This window comes from Corvus cornix, chromosome 1 (assembly GCF_000738735.6).
Source record: "Corvus cornix cornix isolate S_Up_H32 chromosome 1, ASM73873v5, whole genome shotgun sequence".
Taxonomy (NCBI): Eukaryota; Metazoa; Chordata; class Aves; order Passeriformes; family Corvidae; genus Corvus; species Corvus cornix.
Window position 1 is genome coordinate 16719057 of NC_046332.1, and position 24921 is coordinate 16743977.

Genomic DNA, 24921 nt, shown 5'->3' on the forward strand with positions numbered 1-24921 from the left:
CCCTCGTTATTAAAACTGTTCTGCTTTATTTGTAGTTTGATCCTCTTGCTCCAGCCCCTGGAGCACCTTAATTTTCTCTGTAGCTGAGCAAGTTCGGTGCCTTCTTGGGGAGATCCTTAATGACTGTGGTCAGGTCACTCCTCACACCCCTCGTCATTAACCTCAGCTCATTGATTTGTTCTTGCAGTGAGGCTTTGCTCTTGTTTTCCTAATCCTCACCGGGTGTGCTGGCTCCCATGCTGCCTGGGTCTCCTGGAATACAAACATGGACTCTGAGGAGCTCGGTTTCATGCAGATCTTGCAGCTCCAAATTCCCATGAGACCCCTCCATGCAGCTATACAATCCAGCTGCTGGAATATCTCACTTGAGCTGCTGCTGTTTAACATCATCCCAGCGTGTCCCTACTGGCAGAGGCAGCATTTCCCTGTCAGGCTGTAGGCTGTGACATTCCATTTATTTTTATATGCAAAATGGAAATATTGTTTAAATATTTTTATATGCAAATCTTTTTACGTGCAAAATGGCACTATTTATTTCCCATGTCAGTTTGCTCTCCCCTGCAGGAAGAGCTCTTGGCATACCATGTCTAGGATGCCTTTTCTTAGGTGTCTTCTATTTACCATACCCCATCAAGAAAAGGGTTTTATGGACTGACTTTGAGATGGAATTGAAGAATCCCCCAGTTTTAAAGGCCACTCTTGTGCTCTCCTGCCAGCTCTGGGAAGAAAACAAACTGATAGCTCCACACAGAGCCAGCCAGTGCCTCGTTCCAGGGAGACATGGGACTGAGGCACAGGGACAGAGGCTGGGACCCAGGATAGTGGCCCAAAGGAGATGAGGGAGCTGTGTTTTGAGGGTGACAGTCACAAAGAGAAGTGGGTTTATAGTTTCTTGGCTTTATTCCTGCTTTTGCTCTGGGCACCACTGAAAGGCAGCAGAGGCCGAGCTTTGCCATGCCTGTGTGCAGCAGCATTCCAAGACCTTTAAGCCACAGCTCTCCCAGTGTTTTCCTTCTGCTCATCCCACCTCCAGTGCTGCTGTTTTCCCCTGTTACCTTCAAATTCCTGTTAGTTATAATTTTCAGGCATCTTGCTGTTTTCATGCCCTGCTTCCTAATGAGCCACATTCTGGGTTCGGCTGCATCTGGGAGCGCCATGCGCCAATCATGAGACCTTGCTGGGTCTGAGGGGTCCTGAGTCTGTACAGTGCATGTTCTCTCTTACAAAACACCTTAGAAAATTTCATGGGGAAGGAGTAACTCCGTGTAAGAGCTGTAATACAGGCTGGATTGAAATACTGTGGATAAAGCAGTAAGGCTGGGATGTCAGTTAATCTCTCACATTGAACTAGATGCTGGTCTGATCCAGGAGAACCACTTCTGTGTTCCAGAGACCAGATCCAGCCAGTGGAGGATGAGATCTGATCCTTTGGACTCAAAAGCAGCTCCTCCTCCTTCAACTAAGCCCAGTGCAATGATGTTACTGGCTTGGTGAGCACGCTCACAGAGCCTGAGGCTGCTCCAGGAGCTGAAGAGCACCTTGGAGAGCTGTGGGCACCCATGGGGGTAGGAGCCATCACCCACTCTGCACAGCAGATCCATGTCTGTCCTGAGAAAGGGCTGTGCTGATTGGACTGGGAGTTTGGGAGGGAATCCGGGCTCTTGCCTTTTGTAAAATTTTCCACTGGGATCTCACCCAGGATTCACTTGGATGCTGCTGTCCAGAGAGGCACTGAGATAATCACCACACTTTTCCCAATCCTTGCACCAATTCAGAGTGTTTGTGACCTTCAGCCACCTCCCTCTTCCCATTCCATGCCAGAAATAACCTATAAACCTCTTTAAAACTGCTGTTTTTTCCTCACAGAAAGGCTGCACTTGGGAGCTGGCAAGGTGGTGTGCCTCTCCATCCCTCTGTCCATCCATCCATCCTTGTCCCCCTCCTCCGCCGTCTCCCTGGAAACGCTGAGTGCACATCCTGGAAAACTTTATCCGAAATCTGCTCTGGGCAGCTTTCCAAATCCATGCTAACCTTATTAGGTGTCTCTGGGGCCTTGGCTGGCTAATCAAATTAGAGAGCACTAATGGCAGGGAGGACTGGGAGTGGGTAGAGAGCAGTAAAACATAGTGTATACTTAGTGATAATTACACTTGCTTTGTGGCATTGATTTATATGCTTCCCCCCCTCTTTTTTGTTTTCATTGTCTTCAAATACAGCTATTCGGAGGAAGGAAAATGGCTGGTATGATGAGGAGCACCCACTGGTGTTTCTTTTCTTGGGATCATCTGGAATAGGTAACGTTTGGGTTGTGGTGAGGGGGATGGAGAGCCCCGAGGGGAGGGGGTGGGAGCTGTTGCAGGGCTGCAGGGTCGGAATAAAATGCCAGTTAAACACACTGTCATCTTTCAGCAGGTCACCCATCATCCAGCAGGGTGACCACAGCTGGACACCTGCACACCCAGCCACATCCAGCCTCATGCTGAGTTATCCCAGAGGACAACCCCCACTCTGAGTCTCAAAAAGGGGCAGTTTTCAGAGTAAAAGTGTTACATTAACAACTTTCCAGTGAAAACCCCTCTATTCCAGTGGGAATGGTGGGATAATAGTGAAAATTTGCTGCCTGCAAACTGAATCTCTGTTTGTCTGCTCCTGTGGGCACAGATTGCTTTGAAACGACAGGATTTTATTGACACCGATAAGATTTGTCCTCTAGCCCAATCAAATGCCACATGACAGCTGATCAGTTCATGAAATGGTCCAAATGACTTTTAGTTGTGGAAAAAACCCCAACAAAACAGCTTTAAAGTAACTGATCTGTGACATTTGGAGCAACCTCAGGGCTTCTCCTGCTTCCACTGCCTCCCACAGGGCTCAAGAAGGTGCTGATGCTCCAGTGCTGGAGGGGTTAAGGGGCACAGGCGAGACCATGCACTGCCACAGAACAGTGCCAGGACAAGCATTAACTCCAAATAAGTTGCTATAAAGCTGTATAAAATCAGAATAAAATATTTTTGATACTTCATTGCCCTGCTACAGCAGACCTGAAGGCTCAGGGATGTAAATTGTTGGTTCTTCCACTCCCATGGCCTTCCATGGGGGCTTTACTCTTCCCTTCCTTCCCTCTTTTCTTTTTCTTTCTTTTCTTTTCTTTTCTTTTTCTCTTCTCTTTTCTTTTCTTTTCTTTTCTTTTTTCTTTTCTTTTCTTGTCTCTTCTCTTCTCTTTTCTTCTCGTTTCTCTTTTCTCTCTTCTCTTCTCTTCTCTTCTCTTCTCTTCTCTTCTCTTCTCTTCTCTTCTCTTCTCTTCTCTTCCTTGCCTTGCCTATCCTTTCCAAACATAGTTTCTTGCATCCTTACACATTAGGAGCTCTGATCCAGCATCATCCAAAGTCAGCAAAGCTCTAACTGAAATCAAATGCAGAATTTTGGCAGAGATTTATCAGGTGGAGTAGAATTAATTCCCCATGAATTCCCATTTTTTTAGCCCTTTTCTTGGTGATTTGCTGATCTGACCCACCAGATCTGTTGTGACTGCAATACAGCTGTGGGCAGATGTACAATACTCCAGTAAGAATGTACTTTTTAATCTATTTTCCTTTTAAAAACACATGGCTTTTTTTCTTCAGAATAGTTATTTCTGTGCCTGCTCATTTATTTTTCAGTGTGCAGGTAAATCCCACAGGCAGCCATGTGCAGTGCACTGCTGATGGGTGTGCGAGGGACAAGTGTGAACCCCCAGAGCATCCATCTTCCAAAGGGGTGACAGGCTTCACCTCAGCTTTGCTGGTCACCCCAGGAGTCAAAATCAGCCCAGTCCTTCCCCTGATCAGCCTGACAAAGTCAGCAGTGTCATGCTGGGGGGTAGCAGTATGGAAGAGAAGTTTTCTGGCACCCACACTTCAATAAAACTGCCTTTTTAAGTTTTTTCCCCAGATGGATGGTCTGGGAGCACAGGACATGGCCTGGCATGAGTTGATGCATGTGTTTACCCTCATCAGGGTGGATTTGCTTCATTACTGATTGTTTCTAGTCCCAGAATTTTTTGACCATCGTCTTATATAAAGTGAAGAAAAAACACCCCATTTTCTTGAAATTCTTTATTTGGAGATTACAAGGCATTGCACGAGGAACTTGAAATATTGAGGGTAAATATAGCAAAAATCTGATCTATCCAATATAGCAAAACTCTGATCTATCCATATCTTTTTGTTCTTTGGGATGGGAGCTTTGTTCCCATCATGTGAGAATCAATTAAAGCTGAAGGAGCCAATGCAGAGATGCTGCTGTTCCAATGCACCAGTTCACCCTGCCCAGGCTGGGAACCCCAGTGGGGTGTGATCTTGGAGATAAAACAGCAATACCCACTTCCCAAGAAAAATACACGTATTGGTTGCAGGAAGTTCCAGCCCTGGTGTTAGCAGAGCTGATGAACAGACAGAAGATGGACAGACCTGGTTTAATGCAAGTTTCTTCTTTCCCTCTCCGGAACAGGTAAAACAGAGTTGGCCAAGCAAACAGCCAAGTACATCCATAAGGACGTCAAAAAGGTAATGGCTCATCCCAGCTTTGTGTTGGCAGTAATGGGGCAGGGGGGTTCATCAGGGGGTTCACTGTGTGGCTGTGCTGCCCTGAAAAAGGGCTTCTGCTGCACTGAGACAGACTTGTGAAGGTCATGGAGTCACAGACAGGTCTGGCTTGAAAGGGCCTTTTAAGCTCATCCAGTTCCACCCCTCCTGTCAAATACAGGGGCACCTTCCACTAGACCAGGTTGCTCCAAGCCCCATCCAACCTGGCCTTGAACACTTCCAGGCATGGGGCAGCCACAGCTTCTCTGGGCAGACTGTGCCAGGGCCTCACCACCCTCACAGCCAAGAATTTCTTCAATCTAACCCTGCCCTCTGTCAGCAGGAAGCCATTCCCCCTTGTCCTGTCCCTCCATGCCCTTGTCTTGAGCCCCTTTAGGGACTGGAAGGATCTCTATGGTCTCCCTGGAGCCTTCTCTTCTCCAGGTGAACACCCCCAGCTCTCCCAGTCTGTCTCCAGAGCAGAGGGGCTCCAGCTCTCAGAGCATCTTCATGGCCTCCTCTGGACTCTCTCCAACAGCTCCACACCCCTTTGATGGACTCCAGAGCTAGAGGCAGCTCTGCAGGTGGGGTCTCACCTGAGCAGAGCAGAGGGGCAAAATCCCCACCTCACCTGCTGCCCATGCTGTGGGATCAGCCCAGGACACTGTCTGTGCTCCTGTCTATGTCACCAGAATATTGGAATTGTAAAAATTTAAGCGGATGTAACATTTGTGCTCCCTGATGGATTTTGCTCTCATTTTGACATCCTATGTTGTGAACATATTTTTTTGCCTCTATTACTAATATCACTGTAAATTGTTAGAAGGATAAAATTCCAGGAATCTGTTTTCCACGTCCCCAGCTCCACCACTTGTCACATCCTGCCGATATGGACTGTAGCAATGCAACATTGATTTCCTGCTCAGAATTTTAAGTGCTGAAGTGTTTGGTATCCAGAAGCAGTTTGAATTATTTAGTTTGTTACCCAGTGGGCAGCTTTTAGGGAAGATGAGTTGGAATTATTTCATGGAGGTGGTGGCTTTGCTGAAGGACACTTCAGTGATAATCTGGGGTTTCCATTCCATTCCAATCTATCCTATTCTATTCTGTTCTTTTCCATTCCATTCTGTCTATTCTATTCCATTACAATTATTTCAATCCATTCACTTCCAATCTATTCTGCTCTGTTCTGTTCTATTCCATTCAAATCCATTCCATACCAGTCTTCCATTCCATTCCATTCCATTCCATTCCATTCCATTCCATTCCAATCTGTTCCATTCCATTCTCTCCCATGTTTCACATTTAAGCCTCTGCCTACCTGTAAGAGGTGCTTAGCTCTCTCCTACATGGAGCTAGGGAAAAGGAGGAAAGACAAGCAGAGCTGTGCGCAGATGAATCCCTCTTCCCCACATCCTCCAGCAGTGAATGGACACAATGCAGCGACACATGTAGAAAGAAGACCAAACTGGAACCAAGACTGTAAAAACAGCTGTTCCGGTTTCTTTTCCTCATCCCTCTATAACTGCCTTCCAGAAGCCATAAATCCTGGATCTCAAGCACCCTCATCCCTAATCCCGCACGTGGAACTGCTCCATGGCCAGACATCCAGTGGGGAAATCAGTTAAACCCTGAGTGTTGTGTTACTTTGATAGCAGCAGGAATCTGCGATTTATTAGTAATGAACCAGCTCAGCCATTGGTGCCCCAGTGAGGGATGAGAGGGGGTCATACACCCCACAGGCTCTGATGAGGGGCAGCAATTCACAGGAACTGATGGATTAAGAAAGGAAAACCTGGAACTGTCCCTTTTTCATCTGAAAGATGGAGTCAGTTTTTTCCATCTTGCTCTGCCCTGGGTAGACATTTTAATAATTTTCAGGGAAATTATTGCATGGGAATATTTTTCCCAGAGAACCTGTAGCTGTCACATCCCTGAAAGTGTTCAAAACCAGGTTGAATGGGGCTTGGAGCCACTTGGTCTAGTGGAACGTGTCCCTGCCCATGGCAGGGGGGTGGAACGGGATAGTCCTAAAGGTCCCTTCCAACCCAAACCATTCTCTGATTCCATAATTTTCCCAGGTAACAAATGACAGGACTAGAGGAAACTGCCTCAAGCTGGAGCTAGGGAGGTTTACGTTGGATATTAGGGAAAATCCTGTCTGTTCAGCTCTGGAAAAGGCTGCCCAGAGCAGTGGCGGAGTCCCCATCCCTGAAGAGGTTTAACAGCTGTGTGGATGTGACGCTTGGGGACATGGGTTAGTGGTGGGATTGGCAGTGCTGGGGGAACAGTTTGGCTCTGTTGTCTCAGAGGGCTTTTCCAACCCAAACAGAAAATTCTGTTCTCTAATTCTGAGATCCCATGTAATGGTGTCCATGTGTGTGCCACGTACACATGTCCAGATGAGATGTATTCCCGGACGTATGTCTCCTTCTCTACCATGGACAGTGGTTATGTCCAGCTGACCATGTCCAGGATGATGCTGGGAAGTTAAGGCTTGGCTTTTTCTGCGTCAGCTGGATGATCACTGTAGGTCCTTTCCAACTGAAATATTCCTCTTCCCTCCCCTTCCCTCTCCTTCCCTTATTTTCCTTTCACCTCCAGGATGTGGATTACAGCTCCGTGATCAGGACATTCAGTACCTGCAGTCAATCATCAGCTTTTCATATGCAAAATGGAAACTTGGGTGGAAGCTATAAATTCACTAACACTATTCTCTGTTACAGGTTCAGTTCACTTCAGCCCGGTTCACCTACAAGCCCAGTTCACCTCAGCTTTATGACTTTTGTTGGATTTTTGTGGAGGGGTGTTGCATTCTTGTGATTGATTTCTAAAAAGCTGAACCACAAAAATTTTCTATTTTATTTAGAAAATTTCACCTCTGTCAGTACCGCTCCAGCTCTGGCAGTGAGCAGATTGATCAAATCTCATCTTAAGTCTCTTGCAGGGTTTCATCAGACTGGACATGTCGGAGTTCCAGGAGAGGCATGAGGTCAGTAAATGGGCTCTGAAAGGGAGCAGCTTCAAATTTAATCCAGAAAAAATGGGCATTTTGGCGTGTCAAGGTGGGAGCACAGCAGAACAGCAGGAGTTGTTCCAAGTTGTGAATTAAATTGCAAGTTGCCAGAAAGCAACTTTAATTGAGTGTCCTGGTTTAGGCATGGTACTCCCCAGTTTAGTGCTCCCATTCCAAACCACGAGTCACTCACTCACGCCCCACGTCCCCTTGTCCCTCCCCATGGCATCGGGCTGGAGAGGGGAACTGGAAGCTCGAAAGGTAAAGACCATGGGTTGAGATAAGAGCAAGTTACTGGAAACAGAAATGAGATAAGAAAACAAACAAGCAACAATATTAATTACACAAGTATGTAAAAGAGAGAGAGCGATTCACATGCAAAATGCCCACTGACCCAACCCAGCCACACCCTCCAGCTCAGAACCATGTCCTTCTACCACTCTTATTTGACCAAAAGGAACCTGTTCTCCCCAGAAGAGACTCCTTGCCCCTCCTGGCTACTGCAAAAATTAACCCTGTCCTGGCTGGAACCAAGACATTGAGGCAAATTAGGAAGAGAGACCAAGGAACAAGGAAAAGTTTAACAATATGTGTCCAGTGCTGTGGGTTCCCTTGGGGTGGGGTCTGCCCTTGGGGAGAGAGCACCTGAGAAGAGATGGTGGAATCCAGAGGATCTTCTTGTGCATGAAAACCTGCAGCCACATGCTGTTCAGCACCAACCAATGCCCAGGCAGGCACAGCTTACCCCAAGCCCCTTATCCCCAAAACATTGCTAAGTCCAGTGTGGGATCATTGCCTCAGCCTACCTTCCATGGAGGAAAGGGGGAGAATCCAGCAGAAGACAGGACAGTAGTGCCAAGTCCACCCCTGCCATCACAACTCCTGCCCAATTCTGGTGCTACAGGAGGGATGGAGTATCTCACCAGGGTCACCCCTGGAGCTGAGGGGGTCCTAAATCCCTTTGGAGGGCTCTGTCTCCCCAAAAAGCATCAAGGTCCTAGCAATGACAGTGGTAAAACACTGGCACAGGCTGCCCAGAGAAGCTGTGGCTGCCCCATCCTTGGAAGTGTTCAAGGCCAGACTATATGGGGCTTGGAGCAACCTGGTGCAGTGAAAGGTGTCCCTGTGTATGGCAGTAGGGCTGGCACTACGTGGTCCCTTGCAACTCAAACCATTCCATGATTCTGTGATAACAGACTGTGGCTTCAGATGACGCTCAGACATGTAAGATAGATGTAAGGTAGATGTAAGATGCACCAAGCTATATGTCAGAAATTGTCATTTTGCGAAAACATTCCTGTTGTCAGAAATATTATTCTATATAACCTTCTAAATTTCTAAACTTCATTTTAAAAAAACACTGTGTCAAGCAGTGATGACATAGGAAAAGTATTTTACTTGTGGCCTCTTCCCACAAAGGCTACTTGTGGCTTTGATTCTGCACCAGAACCACCTGCCACTCATAATCCTTTGAATCCTTGCTCTTAAAAAGGCTAAAAGGGATGAAAACAAATCTTGGACATCTGGGACAGGTTGCTCAGACCCTGCATAGCAAAGCAGGGCTGGTGCCTTCCCGCCTGTCCATGCTCTGCTGGTTCGAGATCTGGGCAGGGAATTGCTCAATCTTTATTTTGCTTAATTGTTGCTTATTAAGCTGATTTTGGGATACCTGGGGTGCAATAGGTGTCACAAAGAATGTAGAACCTGTTTTGTCAGCAGCAAAGAGCAGCGGTGGCCTGACAAGCTACCAGAAGGGCTTCATTTGCACTGTCCAGGGACCAGCCTTCACCTTTCCTGTTCCTTCCTCCCAGGTGGCAAAATTCATTGGCTCGCCACCCGGCTATGTGGGCCATGAAGAGGGTGGACAGCTCACCAAAAAGCTGAGGCAGTGCCCAAATGCCGTGGTACTCTTTGACGAGGTGGACAAAGCCCACCCTGATGTGCTCACCATCATGCTGCAGCTGTTTGATGAGGTAAATCCACATTTTGGGTTAGAGTCGACACAAGGGACATGCAGAAGGTGACAGTGAGGAGTGAGAGGGATGACAGGTGGAGGAGTCAGGTGATTTGGGTTGGGAGGGACCTTAAAAGCTCATCTGGTCCACCTCTCCTGCCATGGGCAGGGGCACCTTGCACTAGACCAGGTTGCTCCAAGCCCCATCCAACCTGGCCTTGAACACCTCCAGGCATGGGGCAGCCACAGCTTCTCTGGGTAACCTGTGCCAGGGCCTCACCACCCTCAGAGGGAAGAATTTCTTCTTAATATCCCATCTAACCCAGCCCTCTGGCAGTGGGAAGCCATTCCCCCTCATCCTGTCTCTCCAGGCCTTTGTCCAAAGTCACTCTTTAGCTCTCTGGTTGATTTTGAAGGTCCCAGTCTGTCCTCAGAGGCCACCAAACTCCAGGGCAACACGCTGGAAGGTTTTGGAGGGGTTTTTTTTGTTTTTCTTTTAAGGATTAATAACACCATTTTTCTTGCATAGATCATCACAGTAGCAGTTCAATGTGAAATCAATTCCTGTACCAGGCACTTGACAGGGCAATAACCCAAATGTTAATCTCAAGCACCCAACAAGGATTTGTGTCATTGTGCTGGATCTCTGCTGTTGGAGATGGATTGAGGAAAGAAACAGCCTGGGGAGATGCTGCTTTTTTCCTTATTTCCCTCTCTTTTTTATATTATTAATCAAGAGCACTGGTACTTTGGAAAGGTTCCTGGGTTGGTTTGGGGGGCTGAGGGTTGATGCCACCGCAGCAGTGGTGGTGCTGGGCAGCCCTGGTTTGCCAGGTGATCCCACAGGGATGAGAAGCTCTGCTGCTCAGGTCACTCTGTTACAGCCATAACACGGTTATTTGTGGGCTCTGCCCAGCCCAAACCACAGCCACAGGCAGGGTTAGGGTCAAGCCTAGGATTAGCATTAGCATCAGTCCTGAGCTGAACCTGGGGCTTGTGCCAGACCTAAAACCACCACAGGGAGGCAGGCAGAGGGTCAAAGGCTGGGGAGTTACATATGGGCAGCCACACAGTCATGGAATCACTGAGGTTGGAAAAGCCCTCTGAGACCATCAAGTCCAAGCATTCCCCCAGCACTGCCAAGCCCACCACTAAACCTAAATGCCACATTCACACAGCTTTTAAGTCCCTGCAGGGATGGGGACTCCAACACTGCCCTGGGTAGACTGTGCCAAGGCTGGACAACACTTTCAGGGAAGAATTGTTTCCTGATCTCCAACGTATACCTTCCCTGGTGCAACTTGAGCCCGTTTATTCTTGTCCTGTCCCTCCTCCCCTGGGAGGAGACCAAGACTCCCGTACCAGATCCAACCTCCTGCCAGGGAGCTGTAGAGAGCGAGAAGGTCTTCCCTGAACTGCCTTTTCTCCAGGCTGAATGAGGACATGGACTGGCCCAACCCTCCTCCTGGCAAGGCATCTCCCAGCGCTTCCATCAGTTCTGTCCTGGATAGGGCACACTGGGACCATATGCAGGACAAGTTCCTGCCATTCCTGGGAGAGACAAGGACTTCTCCAACCTCATCCTTGCTTCCTTCCACCTCAATCCTTGGGCATCCCTTCAAAATTAAATCCACTCTGGGGAAAAACGGGACCCATGTTCTTTTTCCTGGTGTTTTGGCCATGTCCTCCAGCACTTGCTGACACGGCTGGTGTCATCTTGCTGTTGTTGCAGGGCAGGCTGACAGATGGGAAGGGGAAGACCATTGACTGCAAGGATGCCATCTTCATCATGACTTCCAATGTGGCCAGTGAGGAGATTGCACAGCATGCACTGCAGCTCCGGCAAGAAGCCATGGAGATGAGCAAGAAAAGGATCGCAGAAAACTTAGGTACTGGAGTTTCAATCTTCAAATCCCTAAAGAATCTCCCTCCTTCCTAACACAACTTTGTTTGATACCAGCTCAGCCATCCCTCGGCAGGGGGCACACCCAGACCCTTCAGTCCCCTCTCCACTGGTCCTAAACTGGTCCACATGACTTGGGAATGCTCCTCTGCCAGGAAGTCATGAAATCCAAGAAGGCTTTGGGTTGGAAGGGACCTAAAAGCCCACCCAGTTCCAACCCCCTGCCACAGGCCAGGACACCTTCCACTAGACCAGGTTGCTCCAAGCCCCATCCAACCTGGCATGAAACAAGAAGTGAGTACAAGATGAGAAAGGCTGAGAGGTTGGACAGAGCCTCAAAGACACAATCTCCCTCTGAAGGATGCAGTGTCAAATAATGAGGATTTCAGAGGAGGTGGATTGAAACTGGATAGTTTTTATGGTCCCTTTCAACCCAAACTCTTCTGGGATTCCATGATTCTCTTTATCAAATCCCCCTTTTCTTTAGGGACCCTTCTAAATGCTTCCTGCAAAAGACTGTGGCTGGTTCAGGTGCTCATATTAAAGAGGAAAAGTTTTGTTTCCGCTCAGTCCTTCCCAAAAGGACTGAGCTTAATGAATTTTACTTCCCCATGGAATGGGAGCCCTGGCCTCACATACCAGGCTGCTGGAGAAAAATTTCCCAAAATGTGAATTTGGTAATAAAAGGGGAATGAGGAGAGCAAGGGCAGTCTCTGATATTGGAAATTAACAACTTGATGTGCAACCTCCAGTGCCTTTGCTGGTAACTCTGAGGATGGACAGATGAAAAGTGATGCTAGCACCAGGGACTGTCCCTTTTAGACAGTGTTTGTCACATGGAGCAGAGGGAAAGCCTGTTTCCATCAGGTGCTGCTGTGCCTGGATAACCAGGCAGCCATGGGCAGTGACTGCATCCCTTCTTTTCTCATCAATCTTAAAAAACTTACTTTGGGGTTTTTAAGATCTTTTTATGGTCTTAATTGTCTGGACATCACATCTTTCTCAAGGTATCCAGCAGCCTGTGCCATCTCAGATACACCATATTCCTTCATCAGCTCCATAGGAGTAGGAAAAAACATTGGATTTTGGCATCAAATCTGTTTTCCTGCTTCTTTCTCCCTGTCTCTTCCTTTTACTTTGGAGAAGTGGCCGTCGACGCTGACTTAATTCAGAATCTTTAAACTTCTATCAGGCTGGGTAAAGGACAAAACACATCGTCAACTGAACTTTCCAGAATAACATTTGAAAATGCCAAACGTTTCCCTGCTCAATGAGGAGAGCATTGAATTTTAATTTCTGGGACAGTACAGCTGCAGCAGGAGAGGAGCGGGGGAGGGCATTTGGGCACAGCAGCTGCCCTCAACTGCGTTTAGAGGAGCTCCTGCCCATTTCCTGACTCTCAGTGTGGAGATGCCACGGCAGGAGGTCACTAAAGCGCCTGGCAGGCAGATAAATGGGAAGATAAAGGGAAAGAGCTGCTTCCCCAGTGGGCTCTGCATCCACCAGTGGCAGCAGCAGGTATTACATGTGGGAAGTGGGAATGCTGGTAGCAGTGCTGGCTCCTCTGCCTTTCCAGCTCTCCTCTGCCAAAACACTGGGACAGACCTACTGGCATCCCTGCCCGTGAGAGAGGGGTTGGAACTGGATCAGGTGATTCCAGAGCACCCTGCACCACTTCGGGCATTAGGGGGAACCTCCTCACTGCCTACAACTGCCTGAACAGAGGATGTAGCCAGGTGGGCATCAGTCTCTTCTCCCAGGTAAAAAGTGACAGGACAAGAGGAAACAGTCTCAGTTTATGCCAGGAGAGGTTTAGGTCAGATATTGGGAAACTTTATTCCCCAATAGGTTTGTTCAGCCTTGGCACAGGCTTCCCTGGGCAGTGGTGGAGTTCCCATCCCTGGAGGGATTTAAAAGATGTGTGGATGTGGAATGTGGGGACATGGTTTAGTGGTGGGCTTGGCAGTGCTGGGGAAATGCTTGGACTTGATGGTCTCAGAGGGCTTTTCCAACCTAAACCACCTATCCAGTGGAGCCTGAGAACCCCTTCTGCCACTGCTGGTGAGGGGCAGCAGTCTTCATCTGGGCTGCATAGCTGGGATAGGCTCCCAGCACCCAACATGGGTCTGTGTCCCCTCCCTTGCCCTGCATGCTGGGATCCAATCCAGAGCACAGGAATCTATCTTGCTGTGAGCACCCTGGTGTCAAACAGCACATGGAGGCGAATGGGTGCAGAATGGGTGAAGCTGTGGGAAGAACTGGGATGATGAAGACAAAGAGGAATGTGGCACTGGGAGGAAGATGGGTGATGCTGCAGCCAAGCATCCGAGTGGCTGGGAGCCAGGATTCAAGAGCAGCCAGACCCTGGCTCCATCTGCAGTCAGCAGAGGGAAATAGACTGCAGCCAGAGCAGTGCCGCAGGCACCCTGAACATGAGAGTGGTGTTTGCGGGAGAGACCATAGACTCTTCCAGTGCTCACAGCCCCAGAGGGCCAGTGTGCTCTGTGTGTCAGGTCACTGGCAGCTGTGGAGCCCAACTTGGCACCTCAGCTGCCCAAAACCTCTGGGAGCAGCTCCTGTGGGCACAGAGCAGGGAGCAGAGGCAGAGCCAGGGCTCTTTGGCCATTCAAGGGAGCCACATCAGCATAGGATGTTCCCCTGGAGCACCACAGGACACCCAGAACTGCTGTCCACAATGCCAAGTGCAGGGACACCACACTGCCAAAGCAAACTGCTGACACATGTGGAGGTCCCAGGTCTGTCCTGCAGTACCCCCCAGACCCTTCCTTGCCCTCAGCTCTAGCTTGTGAAGCCATTGTCCCACTGTCCCTACTGACACCTGCCATCCACCTCTCTTCCAGAGGACGTCCAGATGACTGACAAGATCACCATTTCCAAGCAGTTCAAGGAAAAGGTTATTCGCCCTATCTTGAAGGTATGGACAGTGTTTTCATGGCTGATGTTTTAGGTGTCCTGAGCTTTGGTCCCAGACTCCTTCCCTGTGTTTCTCTCCCAGCTATGAGAGAAGGGATGTAACCCCACTAAAAATGTTGGAGGGACCTTTCAGCAAGGTCAGAGCCCAGCAGAAATAAAGCACAGCTTCTTTACTCTTGGAGTGGAGCCACGATGCATGGTGGGAAGGGGACACAGGACAGGAAGCGCTGCAGTGCAATTTGGGGGCTCTCTGCTCTCCCAAGGTCAGGAAAACCTGACTGCAGTGACATTGCCGTGACCTTCAGTTTCTTTAAGATGTTTCTGAAGCACCTCTGGGTGCTGTCCAGCTCCATGGCATGGGGTTGGATGGCTGCTGGGAGCTGTGGGAGGTGGGACAATCCCTGGGGAGCTCCTTCTGCAATGCCACTCTCACTGCTGTTCCCATCGGGGTCACCATCCCTTTCCCTGCTGACCTCCTCCCTTGTCCCTGCAGGCTCACTTCAGACGGGACGAATTCCTGGGCAGGATCAATGAAATTGTCTATTTTCTCCCTTTTTGCCACTCAGAGCTCATCCAGCTGGTCAACAAGGAGCTCAATTTTTGGGCCAAAAAGGTAAAAAAACATCAAGGGCTTTAGAGGGGACTTCTCAGAATAACTCTGTAAGAAATCCCTGGCGCAGCATCTATCCTTGGGTAGACACAATGATGTGTATCTTTACTATCATCATACAAGCTGTTGGACTTGGGGTGCTGGGGAGAATCAGGACCTCTGGGAGCAGCAGAGATGGTTCCTCTTGGACTGGAGCTCCAGGCCACCTTCAGAGATGTCATTTGTCTAATTGGTCTTTGCATGTCTGAGCTCTCCGGGGGCTAGATGGGATTTTGGGGTCCTTTTGTTGTGGTGGAACTGGCCTGGTGGAGCTCAGCCCTTCTCAGCACTGCAGTGCAGCATCCTCGCTGCTCAAGGAGAAGGGTGCCAGGCTTGCTGCGGGGCATCCATAATTCTTCCTCCTCTTCCTTCCCTCCCCCCGGCAGGCCAAGGCAAGGCACAACATCACACTGCTGTGGGACAGGGAGGTCATGGACGTGCTGGCTGATGGCTACAACCTTCACTATGGTGCCCGCTCCATCAAACACGAGGTGAAGGCAAGAGGGAAGTTGGGGTGAAGTTCATGTTGTCACCTCCAGCCCCACTGCCCACGGAGAGCCAGGACTGGAAAGGCATCAAAAGAGAGATGGAGTCACTGGAGCAAATTCAGAGGATGTCATGGAGATGCTCTGGGGGCTCTAGCCCCTCTGCTCTGGAGACAGGCTTGGAGAGCTGGGGGGTGTTAAAACTGGACAAGAGAAGGCTCCAGGGAGACTTTAGAGCTTCCAGTGCCTAAAAGGGCTCCAAGAGAGCTGGAGAGGGACTTTGGACAAGGGCCTGGAGTAATAGGTTAAGGGGGGATGGCTTCAAACTGCAAGAGGGCAGGGTTAGGTGGGATATTGGGAAGAAATTGTTGTCTGTGAGGGTGGTGAGGCTCTGACACAGATTTCCCAGAGAAGCTGTGGCTGTGCCATCCCTGGAAGTGTTCAAGGCCAGGCTGGACAGGGCTTGGAGCAAACAGGTCTAGTGGAAGGTGTCTCTGCCCATGGCAGGGGGTATGAAATGTTAACAAACTTTAAAAAGTCCTTTTCAACCCAAACCCTTCTGGGATTTCATGACTGTGGGTCTGACCCTCCTCGTCTCTGGAGAGATGTCAGTGGTCTGGGGGAGGAAGTGTCACACCCACACTCCAGAGACAGGGCATAAGTGGGATGAAGAGAAGGTTGCATGATTCTGCACTACCTGAGGGTGGGAAGGAGCTGGCCATCTGCATGGGAGGTTTTCCACAGGGTTTTCCTGTCAGGATCTGGTCTGTCCCTCAGGTGGAGCGGCGTGTGGTGAACCAGCTGGCAGCTGCCTATGAACAGGACCTGCTGCCACGGGGCTGCACCCTCAGGATCACCGTGGAGGATTCGGACAAGCAGCTGCTGAAAACCACAGAGGGGTCTTCCTCCAGCACAGGAAAATCCAAGGTGCCGACCCTGCGGCTGGAGATTGTAGAGAAGGACAGCAAGGCCCGAAAACTGGAGATCCAGGCACCGCTGAACCCCGAAAACATCACTTACTTCTTGTAGGTGGCACTGGGCGCTCACAGTGGCAATGAAATACCCCAAGAGCTGGAGTGAGCAGTGTCAGAGAGGGCAGAGCTGCAATCCTGCCACCTCTGGGCATGGACACAGGCACAGGCACGGACACGGATATGGGCAGGAGCTGCCCCGGGGTGGGCATGAAGGGCTCTGGGGGTGCAGCTGCGGGTGACAAGGTGCCCTGGTGCCATTCAGGGATGGGTCAGTGGAGGTCCTGGGGTTTCACAGGGTGTTGGAGTTTTTTAAGGAGGGGGGAAGCAAATTGTGGACCATGCAGGAGCTGGGATGAATTTGTCATTCCCATGGGAGGGGGCTTGCTGGGATAGCTGGGCTGGCAAGGTGGGGGATGGGAACTGAGTGTGAGTATAAAAGCCACCAGGCACGCACTTGCTCTGTATTGTCCCTGTTTCTTTATGGCAATAAACATGCTTTGCGCATCCAACCCTTTGTGTCCCCAGAAGGAGCGGCCGTTGGGACCACCATCCTCATCTTAGGGCACTCCCAGGTCTCCTGCTCGTCACCAGGAGCCAGGAATGTCACCAAGAGTGGGGAACACCACTGGGAGCTGGGACCCACTGTCACATCTCCCCAGCCCAGCCAGGCAACATCCTGGTGCAAACCCCTCACTGAACCTTTTTCTCATGACCACCTTCCAGGAAATATTTAATATCTCAGGTGGAACTGAGCTGTCCAAGTTGTCTCCATGGGGACATGGAGGCTGTGGCCCCCCCATGGGGGCTCCTTCAGGGAGCTGCTCATGGTGGAATAGGAGACATGGTCACTAATGGGGCCACCCCAGCCATGGGTTTCAAAGAGGAGAACATGAAATACATATGGAAATCAAGCCCCCTCAGGATTAATTAGCTCTGAATCACTGTCCCTTGGGATGCAGCCAGGATCCTCATCCCACTGTTCCCTCCTACCCCGATGTCCTCATTGGCATTTGGTTCTGGTGCTGGTTCTTGTCTTCCAGGGATACAAGGAAGTGTGGTGAGGGATGCCTTGAACCCCCTTCCTATCCCAGTAGCTTTTTTCTGGCTTAATGCTGGGGCCTGGAGCAGGATCCCATCCCTGGAGGGTTTGGGAGTGTCACCAGGCTCCGCTGGAGCCTCCCAAGGTCAGATTCACTTCCACAGGTGCACACAGGTGCACGTGGGTGTGCAGCTCTGAGCACAGCTGTTTGCTGGGGCGTGCCCTCACTGTGTGCTCAGGTGTGCAGGGGGCTACAGGTGTGCCCTGCCGTGCCATGCTGTGCTGGGTCACGTCACACCGTGCTGTGCCATCACACTGTGCCACGTCATGCTGTGCCAGGTCACACTCATGCCAAGTCACATCATCCTGTTCCATGCCATGGCATTCCATTCCACACTGTGCCACGCTCTACCATGCCATGTCACACTGTGCCAAGCTGTGCCAGCCCCATGGATCGTAGCTCCGCACGCAAGAGCCAGGACCACATGGGCCCTCCTCAACCCTTAGAGGTCGCTTTCTTGGTGCCAACACAGGTAAATGGGCTTCCACTGCCAGGAAGAGTGCCTGGGAGAACGGGATCTGGAGGAAGGACCACTGGGCTGTGCCAGACACATTCAATTCCCAGCATCAGAACCCCATGCTGGCTCCTGATCCAGTCAGGAGGGTGCAGAGGGTGCCGCCAGTGGGGGCTCAGGACACCCTGGAGCACCCCATCTTTGTCCCCAGGAACAGTGTGGCAGTGGACAGAGGCCTCCGGCACCACTGGGAGCAGCTGTGGGGCTGGGGGACCCACCAGGACCCCCTGACACATAACCTGGGGGACTCCATGGGGCGATGAAGGCTGGAGAGTGTGGGAGATACAGGGATGATGAGGTGGGTGCTGTCATTCCAACCAAGCTGGGGCTAGAGCTGGGGGAATCTGGAGTGTGACCAGAGGGGATACTGCAGAGGGTACATCAGAGAGGGTGCCATCGGCATGGGATCCATTGGAGGGGTTCCATCAGAGGGGGTCCACCCATCAGAAGGGTCCCACTCGAGGAGTCCCATTGGAAGGAGTCTCCCATCAGACAGGGGTCCCATCAGAACGGTCCCTTTGGAGCAGTCCTATCAGAGGGCATCCCATTGGAGAGGGTCCTATCATCTCCCCCCACCAGCTCTGGAGTGACCCCAACCCACCCAGGCACATGGACATAGCTCCAAGCCCACAGGCAGCCCCCAGCACACAGAGGGATGGAGTGACAGGGGTCCCTGTCCCCATCTCCCCCACTGTGCCCAGCCCTCCCCGCTGTCCCATTTTGGGGGCAGGGGGCGTCAGCCTTCACCCCCCTCCCCATTCGGCAGCACTGGGGACAGCTGGGCACTCTGCTGCCAGCACCCATCTCCCTTCATCCACCACAATCCGCAGGGATCACCCACATCCACATCCCACGGGAGCCGCGGGGATGCAGGACAGTTCCCTGGCCGTACCCCTCGTCCCACTCCCCTCCGCGTTCCCCTCCCTCTGCTCTCCCCCCTGCATCTCTCTCCTCCTCCTCGCCCTCCCGGCTCCCCCCGGCTCTGGGTAGCACCAGCAGCTCCTTGCGTGGCAGATTGCTGCCTAATTAGTTTAGAGGGAAAACTTAATTGAATTAACTTTTCACAGCTCCAGCAGCCCGACAGTGGGGCCTCGCTCCGCGCCAGCCCCACGCCCTGATCGAATTAACTTGTTTAGCAACCTGTCCGCTCGGCCGCGCAGCTGGGGTGGGCGCGGGGGGGGAGGCACCACCAGCACCCACGGGGGGCTCGGGCGGGGGAGCGGAGACAGAGATGACCAGCCAGGGGCGGGGGGGGCTGTTCCCAGGGAACGGAGTCCAGGAGAGAGCAGGACCCTTTGTGGCTTGAGACGTGGGGCAGAATGCGGGATGGGCATGGGGCAGGCCATAGGGCAGGACAGATGGCAGGGCACGGGCCAAGAGACACGGCAGGACATGGGGCAAGATGTGGGGCAGGACACAAGACAGGATATGGGATAAAACACAGGGCAAGACACGGGGCAGGATGCACAGCAGAAAATGGGGAAGGACACAGGTTAGGACAGGAGATGGGACAGAATATAGGGTAGAAGGTGGGACAGGGTGCGGAGTTGGATAAAGGGCAGGACATGGGGCAGGACAGGTTCGAACCGATCCCACAGGACGCAGCCAGAGTTCGTTCTTCCCCCGCCCCCCCCGGCCTCCTGGGGGGCCCAAAGCCCTTCATCGGACACAATTAGACTTCTAAATCCTCTTTGGTGAAAGTGTTTGTCTTGAAAATGTCCCAAATCCCGCCAAATCCTCCCCAAATCCTCCCGCATCCCCCCTCCCCGCATCCCCCTCTGGTGCCGCTGAAAGGGGCAAAAGCCTTTTCCTTGGTCCCTGCAGGGGGCTGGGGGGATGGGGTGCTTTGAAATTCATCCGGGCTGAAAATTGGGGAGTGGGATTGCAAAGGCCAGAGCCCCTCTAGGAGAGAGGGGTGGGACTGAGTACCCCTCCAAAGCCTCCTGCTCTCCCCATGCACGCGGGGACAGTGGAGGACACCCAGGGATGGGGTCTGGTGGCGTTGCTGCCCTCCTGCCCCTGGGATGCTCAGTCCCAGAGGCATGGCATGGCGACAGGGATGGAGATAGGGATCCGGATGGAGATGCATGTGGGATGGAATGACATGGGATGGGGACAGAGACGGGACTGGGATGGGGACAGGGACAGGACTGGGATGGGATGGGGATGGGAATGGGGATGGGGATAGGATGGTGATGGCGTTGGGGACAGGGATGAAACAGACGGATGGGGACACGGGGGGAAGGTCCGAGCGCTGGTCCCAGAGCGGGCCTGCCGAGTGCTGCTCCGGGGGGTGCCCAGGGGCCGCTCCCCCTCCCCGCCCCGAAGTGGCGGCTGCCGGAGTCGGCCCGAGGTGGGGGGTGCGTGCGCCCACGAAGGGTTAAGGGGGGCGGGGGGCTGCGGGGAGGGGGGTGTCGGCTCCGCCCGCTCCGGCCGTCCCCGGGAGATATTGTCATGCAAAAGCCCCCGGCGAGCGCAGCCTTTGTCCGCGCTCCCCCCGCCGGTATATTAACGGGCCGGGGCGGCGGCGGCGGCGGGGGCGGGCGGGGGCCCGGCGGGCAGGCGGCGGCGGGGACGGGCGGGCGGCAGCCGGGGCCGCACCGGACTCGCCATGGACTACTCCTACCTCAACTCCTACGAGTCCTGCGTGGCCGCCATGGAGGCGAGCTACGAGTTCAGCCCCTGCAGCCAGGCGGGCTCCTTCCAGTACAGCCCCATGCGGGGGGGCTTCGGGCCCGCGCCCGCCTGCGCCCCCCTCGCCTCCGCCAGCTGCGCCCTGGGCGCCCTCCGCGACCACCAGCCCTCGCCCTACTCGGCAGGTAAGGGAGAGGGACCTGCCGGGAGCCACCAGGGACATCCCCCGGTTCCCTGGACGGGCGTGAGGGAGCGGCCGCGCCGTCGGGGCTGGCAGGGATCGGAACTGGCGGGGACCCGAGCTGCCGGGGCTCGGGACCGGCGGCTGCCGTCGATGTCAGGGCTCGGTGCCATCGGTTGCCGGAGCCGTCGGTCTCCCGTACCGTCCGTCAGTGCTCGGTGCCGTCGGTGCCCGATACTGTCGGTTCCCGGAGCCGCCGCTGCCCTGTACTGCAGGACTCGATGCCGACGGTGCCCATTACTGCCGGTTCCCGGTAGCGCCGGTGCCCGATCCCACCAATTCCCGGTACCGTTGTTGCCCGGTACCGTTGTTGCCCAGTACCGTCAATGCTTGGTGCTGTCGGTGCCCGATACCATCGGCTCCCGGTGCCGCTGGTACCCGGCACTGTCAGGATTCGTAGCCATCGATTCCAGGTACCGTTGGCGACCGATATCATCGGTTCCCGGTGCCCCCAGTGCCCAACACCGTTAGTGCTCGATGCCGCCTATTCCCGGAACCGTCTGTTCTCGGTGCCGCCAGTGCCCGTTCCTGCAAGGTCCCGGTACTGTCGGCTCTCGGTACCATGAGTGCACGCTGCCACTAGTGCCCGGTGCTGCCTGTTCCCGTTGCCGCCGGTGCTCGGCACTCTCAGGCTCGATGCCGTCGGTAACGGCTGCTGTCGGTCCTCGGTGCCGTCAGTTCCCCATGACATCGATTCCCGGTGCTACCGATTCCTGGCATTGTTGGTGCTCGGTCCCGCCGGTTCCCGGTGCTGCCGGTGCCCGCAGCCCAGGCTGGCCCTGCCTGGCTCGGTCCCCACCGCCCCCCGTCCCGGGTCTCCCTGCTCGCCTCCGCCGGTGGGGATGAACCCTCCCAAGCACGGCCGCGGATCGCCGGGGATCCCTGGAGCGGTGGTGGCCCCAGAACGGGGCTGGGGGAAGGTCCTCGCCGCTGGGACCCCGCTCCCCGCTCCGCATTCGTTGCCACCGCCGAGGCGCTGCCTGTGGTTGTTGCGCCGACAACGAAGGAGCCGCCGATTGGTACCGGCGGCCCCATCCGTGCCGGCACCGCATTGCCCCCCCAGCCCCGCTCCTGCCCCGAGGCCCCGCGTCCCGCCGGCAACGAACGAAAGGGACCGGAGGCGCAGCGGGGGCAGCGATCCAGCCCTGCCTTCGTTCTACCCGCCCTGCCCGGTTCACCCTGCCCGGTTCACCCTGCCCGGTCCATCCCCTGATTCATCCTGCCCGGTTCACCCCTTTTCGGTTCACCCCTTTTCAGTTCACCCCAGCCCAGTTCATCCTTCCTGATTCATCTGTCCTTGGCCGGTTCCTCTGCCCAGTGCATCCCCTACCCGTTTATTCCCGGTCTGTTTCTTCCCAGGCGATCCTTGCCCAATCCTTCCCTGACCCGTCCTTCTCTTCTCGGTGCATCCCTTCTCAGTTCCCCCCTACCCAGTTAATCCTCCACGGTTCATTTATTCCTGGCCAGTGTCCCCTGCCCAGTCCGTCCCTTCCCAGTCCATCCCTTCCCGGTTCATCTGTGCCCGATCCATCCCTGTTCAGTCCATCCTTGAGCTGTGCATTCCTTCCCAGTTCACCACTGCCGAGTTAATCCTCCCCGGTTCATCTATCCCTGGCCAGTGTCACCTGCCCGGTCCATCCCTTCCCGTTCATCCCTTCCCAGTCCATTCCTTCCCAATTCATCCCTTCTCAATTCATCCCTGCTCAACTCATCCCTGCCCGATCCATCCCTGCCCCGTCTTTCCCTTCCCGGTGCATCCCTTCTCAGTTCACCCCTACCCAGTTCATCCTCCCCGATTCGTCTATCCCTGGCCAGTGTCGCCTGCCCAGTCCATCCGTTCCCAGTCCACCCGTTCCCAGTCCATCCCTTCCCGGTTCATCCCTGCTCAATTCATCCCTGCCCGACCCATCTCTGCCTAGTGTCTCATGCCTGGTGCATCCTTTCCTGGTCCCTTTCTTCCGAGTCCATCCCTTCCTGGTCCATCCCTGCCTGATGCCCCCTGCCCAGTGTGCCCCAGTGTCCACCACAGCCCTCCCGCTGTACCGGCCGCACTGACTTCCCGTTTCTCTCCCAGTTCCCTACAAATTCTTCTCGGACCCGTCGGGGATCAACGAGAAGCGGAAGCAGCGGCGGATCCGGACAACGTTCACCAGCTCCCAGCTGAAGGAGCTGGAGAGGGTGTTTGCCGAGACCCACTACCCCGACATCTACACCCGCGAGGAGCTGGCCCTCAAGATCGACCTCACCGAGGCCCGGGTGCAGGTCAGCTCCGGGGAGGGAGGAGGGGGTGGGGGGTTGGGGATGGAGGTGAGGGGCTCTGCTCCCACCGGAGCGGGGATCCTGACCATGGGACGCTGCTGCTCTGCTCCCTGCATTGGGAGGGGGCACAGGAAGGGACTCGGCCTTGGCACCACCGCAGTCAGGGGGACATACTGTCGACACAGCCGTGCTCTGCTGGGAGCTCGGGGGACAGCCTGGCTCCCAGTAGTGTGCAGGCATTGGTTCATGCCACAGCACTGTCACTGTCATCAATGATTTAGTCCAGTCCCAAACACCTTGAGGTTGGTGAGAGTCCATGGAGGACAGAGAGTGGCCCTTTGTGGGTGCAGATGTCCCCTGCATCAGTGCAGATTTCTCTTGTGGGATGCAGACACCCCGTGTAGGTGCAGATTCTCCTTTGTGAGTGCAGACACCCTGTGTAAAAGGAGAACCCTCTCTGTGGGGTCCTTCTGTGTGGGATCCCCCCCTGTGTCAGTGCAGACCCCCCTTTGTGGCTGCAGACCCCCCTCGGTGGGTGCAGACACTCCCTTTGTCAGAACACCTGTCCCCATAGGAATGTAGGGACCCACAGGAGTGGGGGTCTTGGCCCCCTCCCTCCCAGGGGGAATGGTGAGTGAAGCAGACCCCACTGTTGGCACCATGGGGATCTGGGGGGTGCAGGCTGTGGGGGTGGGCTCTGACCCCACGAGGTGCAGGTGTGGGTGCAGTGTGAGGATGTCCTCTCCCCATTTCCCTCTTCTGCCAAACACCAGAGCACACGCCTGTGCCCGGCGTCGACCCCACAAATCCACATTATTGTGGATACATGGATCCCTCTGGTGATGTGGAAGACATTTCCCCCGAGGGAACGGAGGGTTGTGGGGGGGACCCCGGAGCCTGGGAGGGCTCCCAGGGACCATGGCAAGGGGTCCTCCCATCCCCTCCATCCCCTCCAGGTGTGGTTCCAGAACCGTCGGGCCAAATTCCGCAAGCAGGAGCGTGCGGCCAATGCCAAGGGTGCCAGTGGCACCGGCAGCACCGGGAAGAAGTCGGAGCCGCGCTCCTCCTCAGAAGACGACGAATCCAAGGAATCCAACTGCAGCCCGACTCCAGACAGCACGGCGTCCCTGCCCGCTGCTGCCATCGGCAGCCCCGGCGGCAGCCTGAGCCCCAGCCCTGGCGCGGGGGCACCCCTGGGACCCGGCCATGCCCCCCAGCCCCTCAAGGCACCCCTCTGGGCAGGGGTGGGGGGCGGCAGCGGTGCCCCCAACACGGCCGAGCTGCTGAAGGCCTGGCAGCCCACCGAGGCTGTGCCGGGACCCTTCTCCGGCGTCCTCTCCTCCTTCCATCGGAAACCAAACGGCATCAAGACAAACCTCTTCTGATCGCTGAATCGCCGGATCCAGCTGCCCCCCAACCCCCCCTCGGCCCCCACCCTGCACCCTCCACCCACCGCCCCCACCACGGACCCAGCCACGATGCTTCAGCAAACGGGGAGAGGGAGCAGGGACCGCCCCCGCCACCTCCCGGACCCTGCGCTGATGGGACGGACCCGGAGTGGGGGCAGCTCCCACCGTCACCGATGGGTGCTGCGGGACCATGGGGTGCCAGGCGGGGGGCACCACCCCCACGCTCAGCCAGCGTGCCCCTGGCAGAGCCTTCGGGTTTGGGGGCTCCCGGCGCACTCCAGGTTTGG

At 54.1% G+C, this 24921-nt stretch overlaps 2 protein-coding genes across 5 annotated transcripts in view; both read left to right on the forward strand.

Annotated features, from left to right (window-relative positions):
* The window catches only part of CLPB (caseinolytic mitochondrial matrix peptidase chaperone subunit B), a 74112-nt gene extending 57126 nt beyond the window's left edge, over positions 1–16986 (forward strand). For 2 of the 4 annotated variants that reach the window (XM_039557066.1, XM_039557059.1), the window contains exons 8-16: positions 2217–2294; positions 4489–4544; positions 7510–7554; positions 9390–9551; positions 11265–11421; positions 14297–14370; positions 14863–14982; positions 15405–15509; positions 16281–16986. In XM_039557066.1, coding sequence (XP_039413000.1) covers positions 2217–2294; positions 4489–4544; positions 7510–7554; positions 9390–9551; positions 11265–11421; positions 14297–14370; positions 14863–14982; positions 15405–15509; positions 16281–16532 — 1049 coding nt within the window. In that variant the 3' untranslated portion in view covers positions 16533–16986. Of the gene's footprint in view, positions 1–2216; positions 2295–4488; positions 4545–7509; positions 7555–9389; positions 9552–11264; positions 11422–13011; positions 13172–14296; positions 14371–14862; positions 14983–15404; positions 15510–16280 lie in introns of those variants that run through there. The other 2 variants (XM_039557073.1, XM_039557077.1) reach the window with 2 other exon arrangements.
* A 3711-nt stretch (positions 16987–20697) lies between these two features.
* PHOX2A (paired like homeobox 2A) lies at positions 20698–24645 on the forward strand. The gene is made up of 3 exons (XM_039557084.1): positions 20698–20910; positions 23041–23228; positions 24182–24645. Exons 1-3 carry the CDS (start codon positions 20703–20705, stop codon positions 24608–24610), a joined length of 825 nt encoding a protein of 274 aa, XP_039413018.1. The 5' UTR covers positions 20698–20702; the 3' UTR covers positions 24611–24645.
* Positions 24646–24921: the final 276 nt, after the last annotated feature.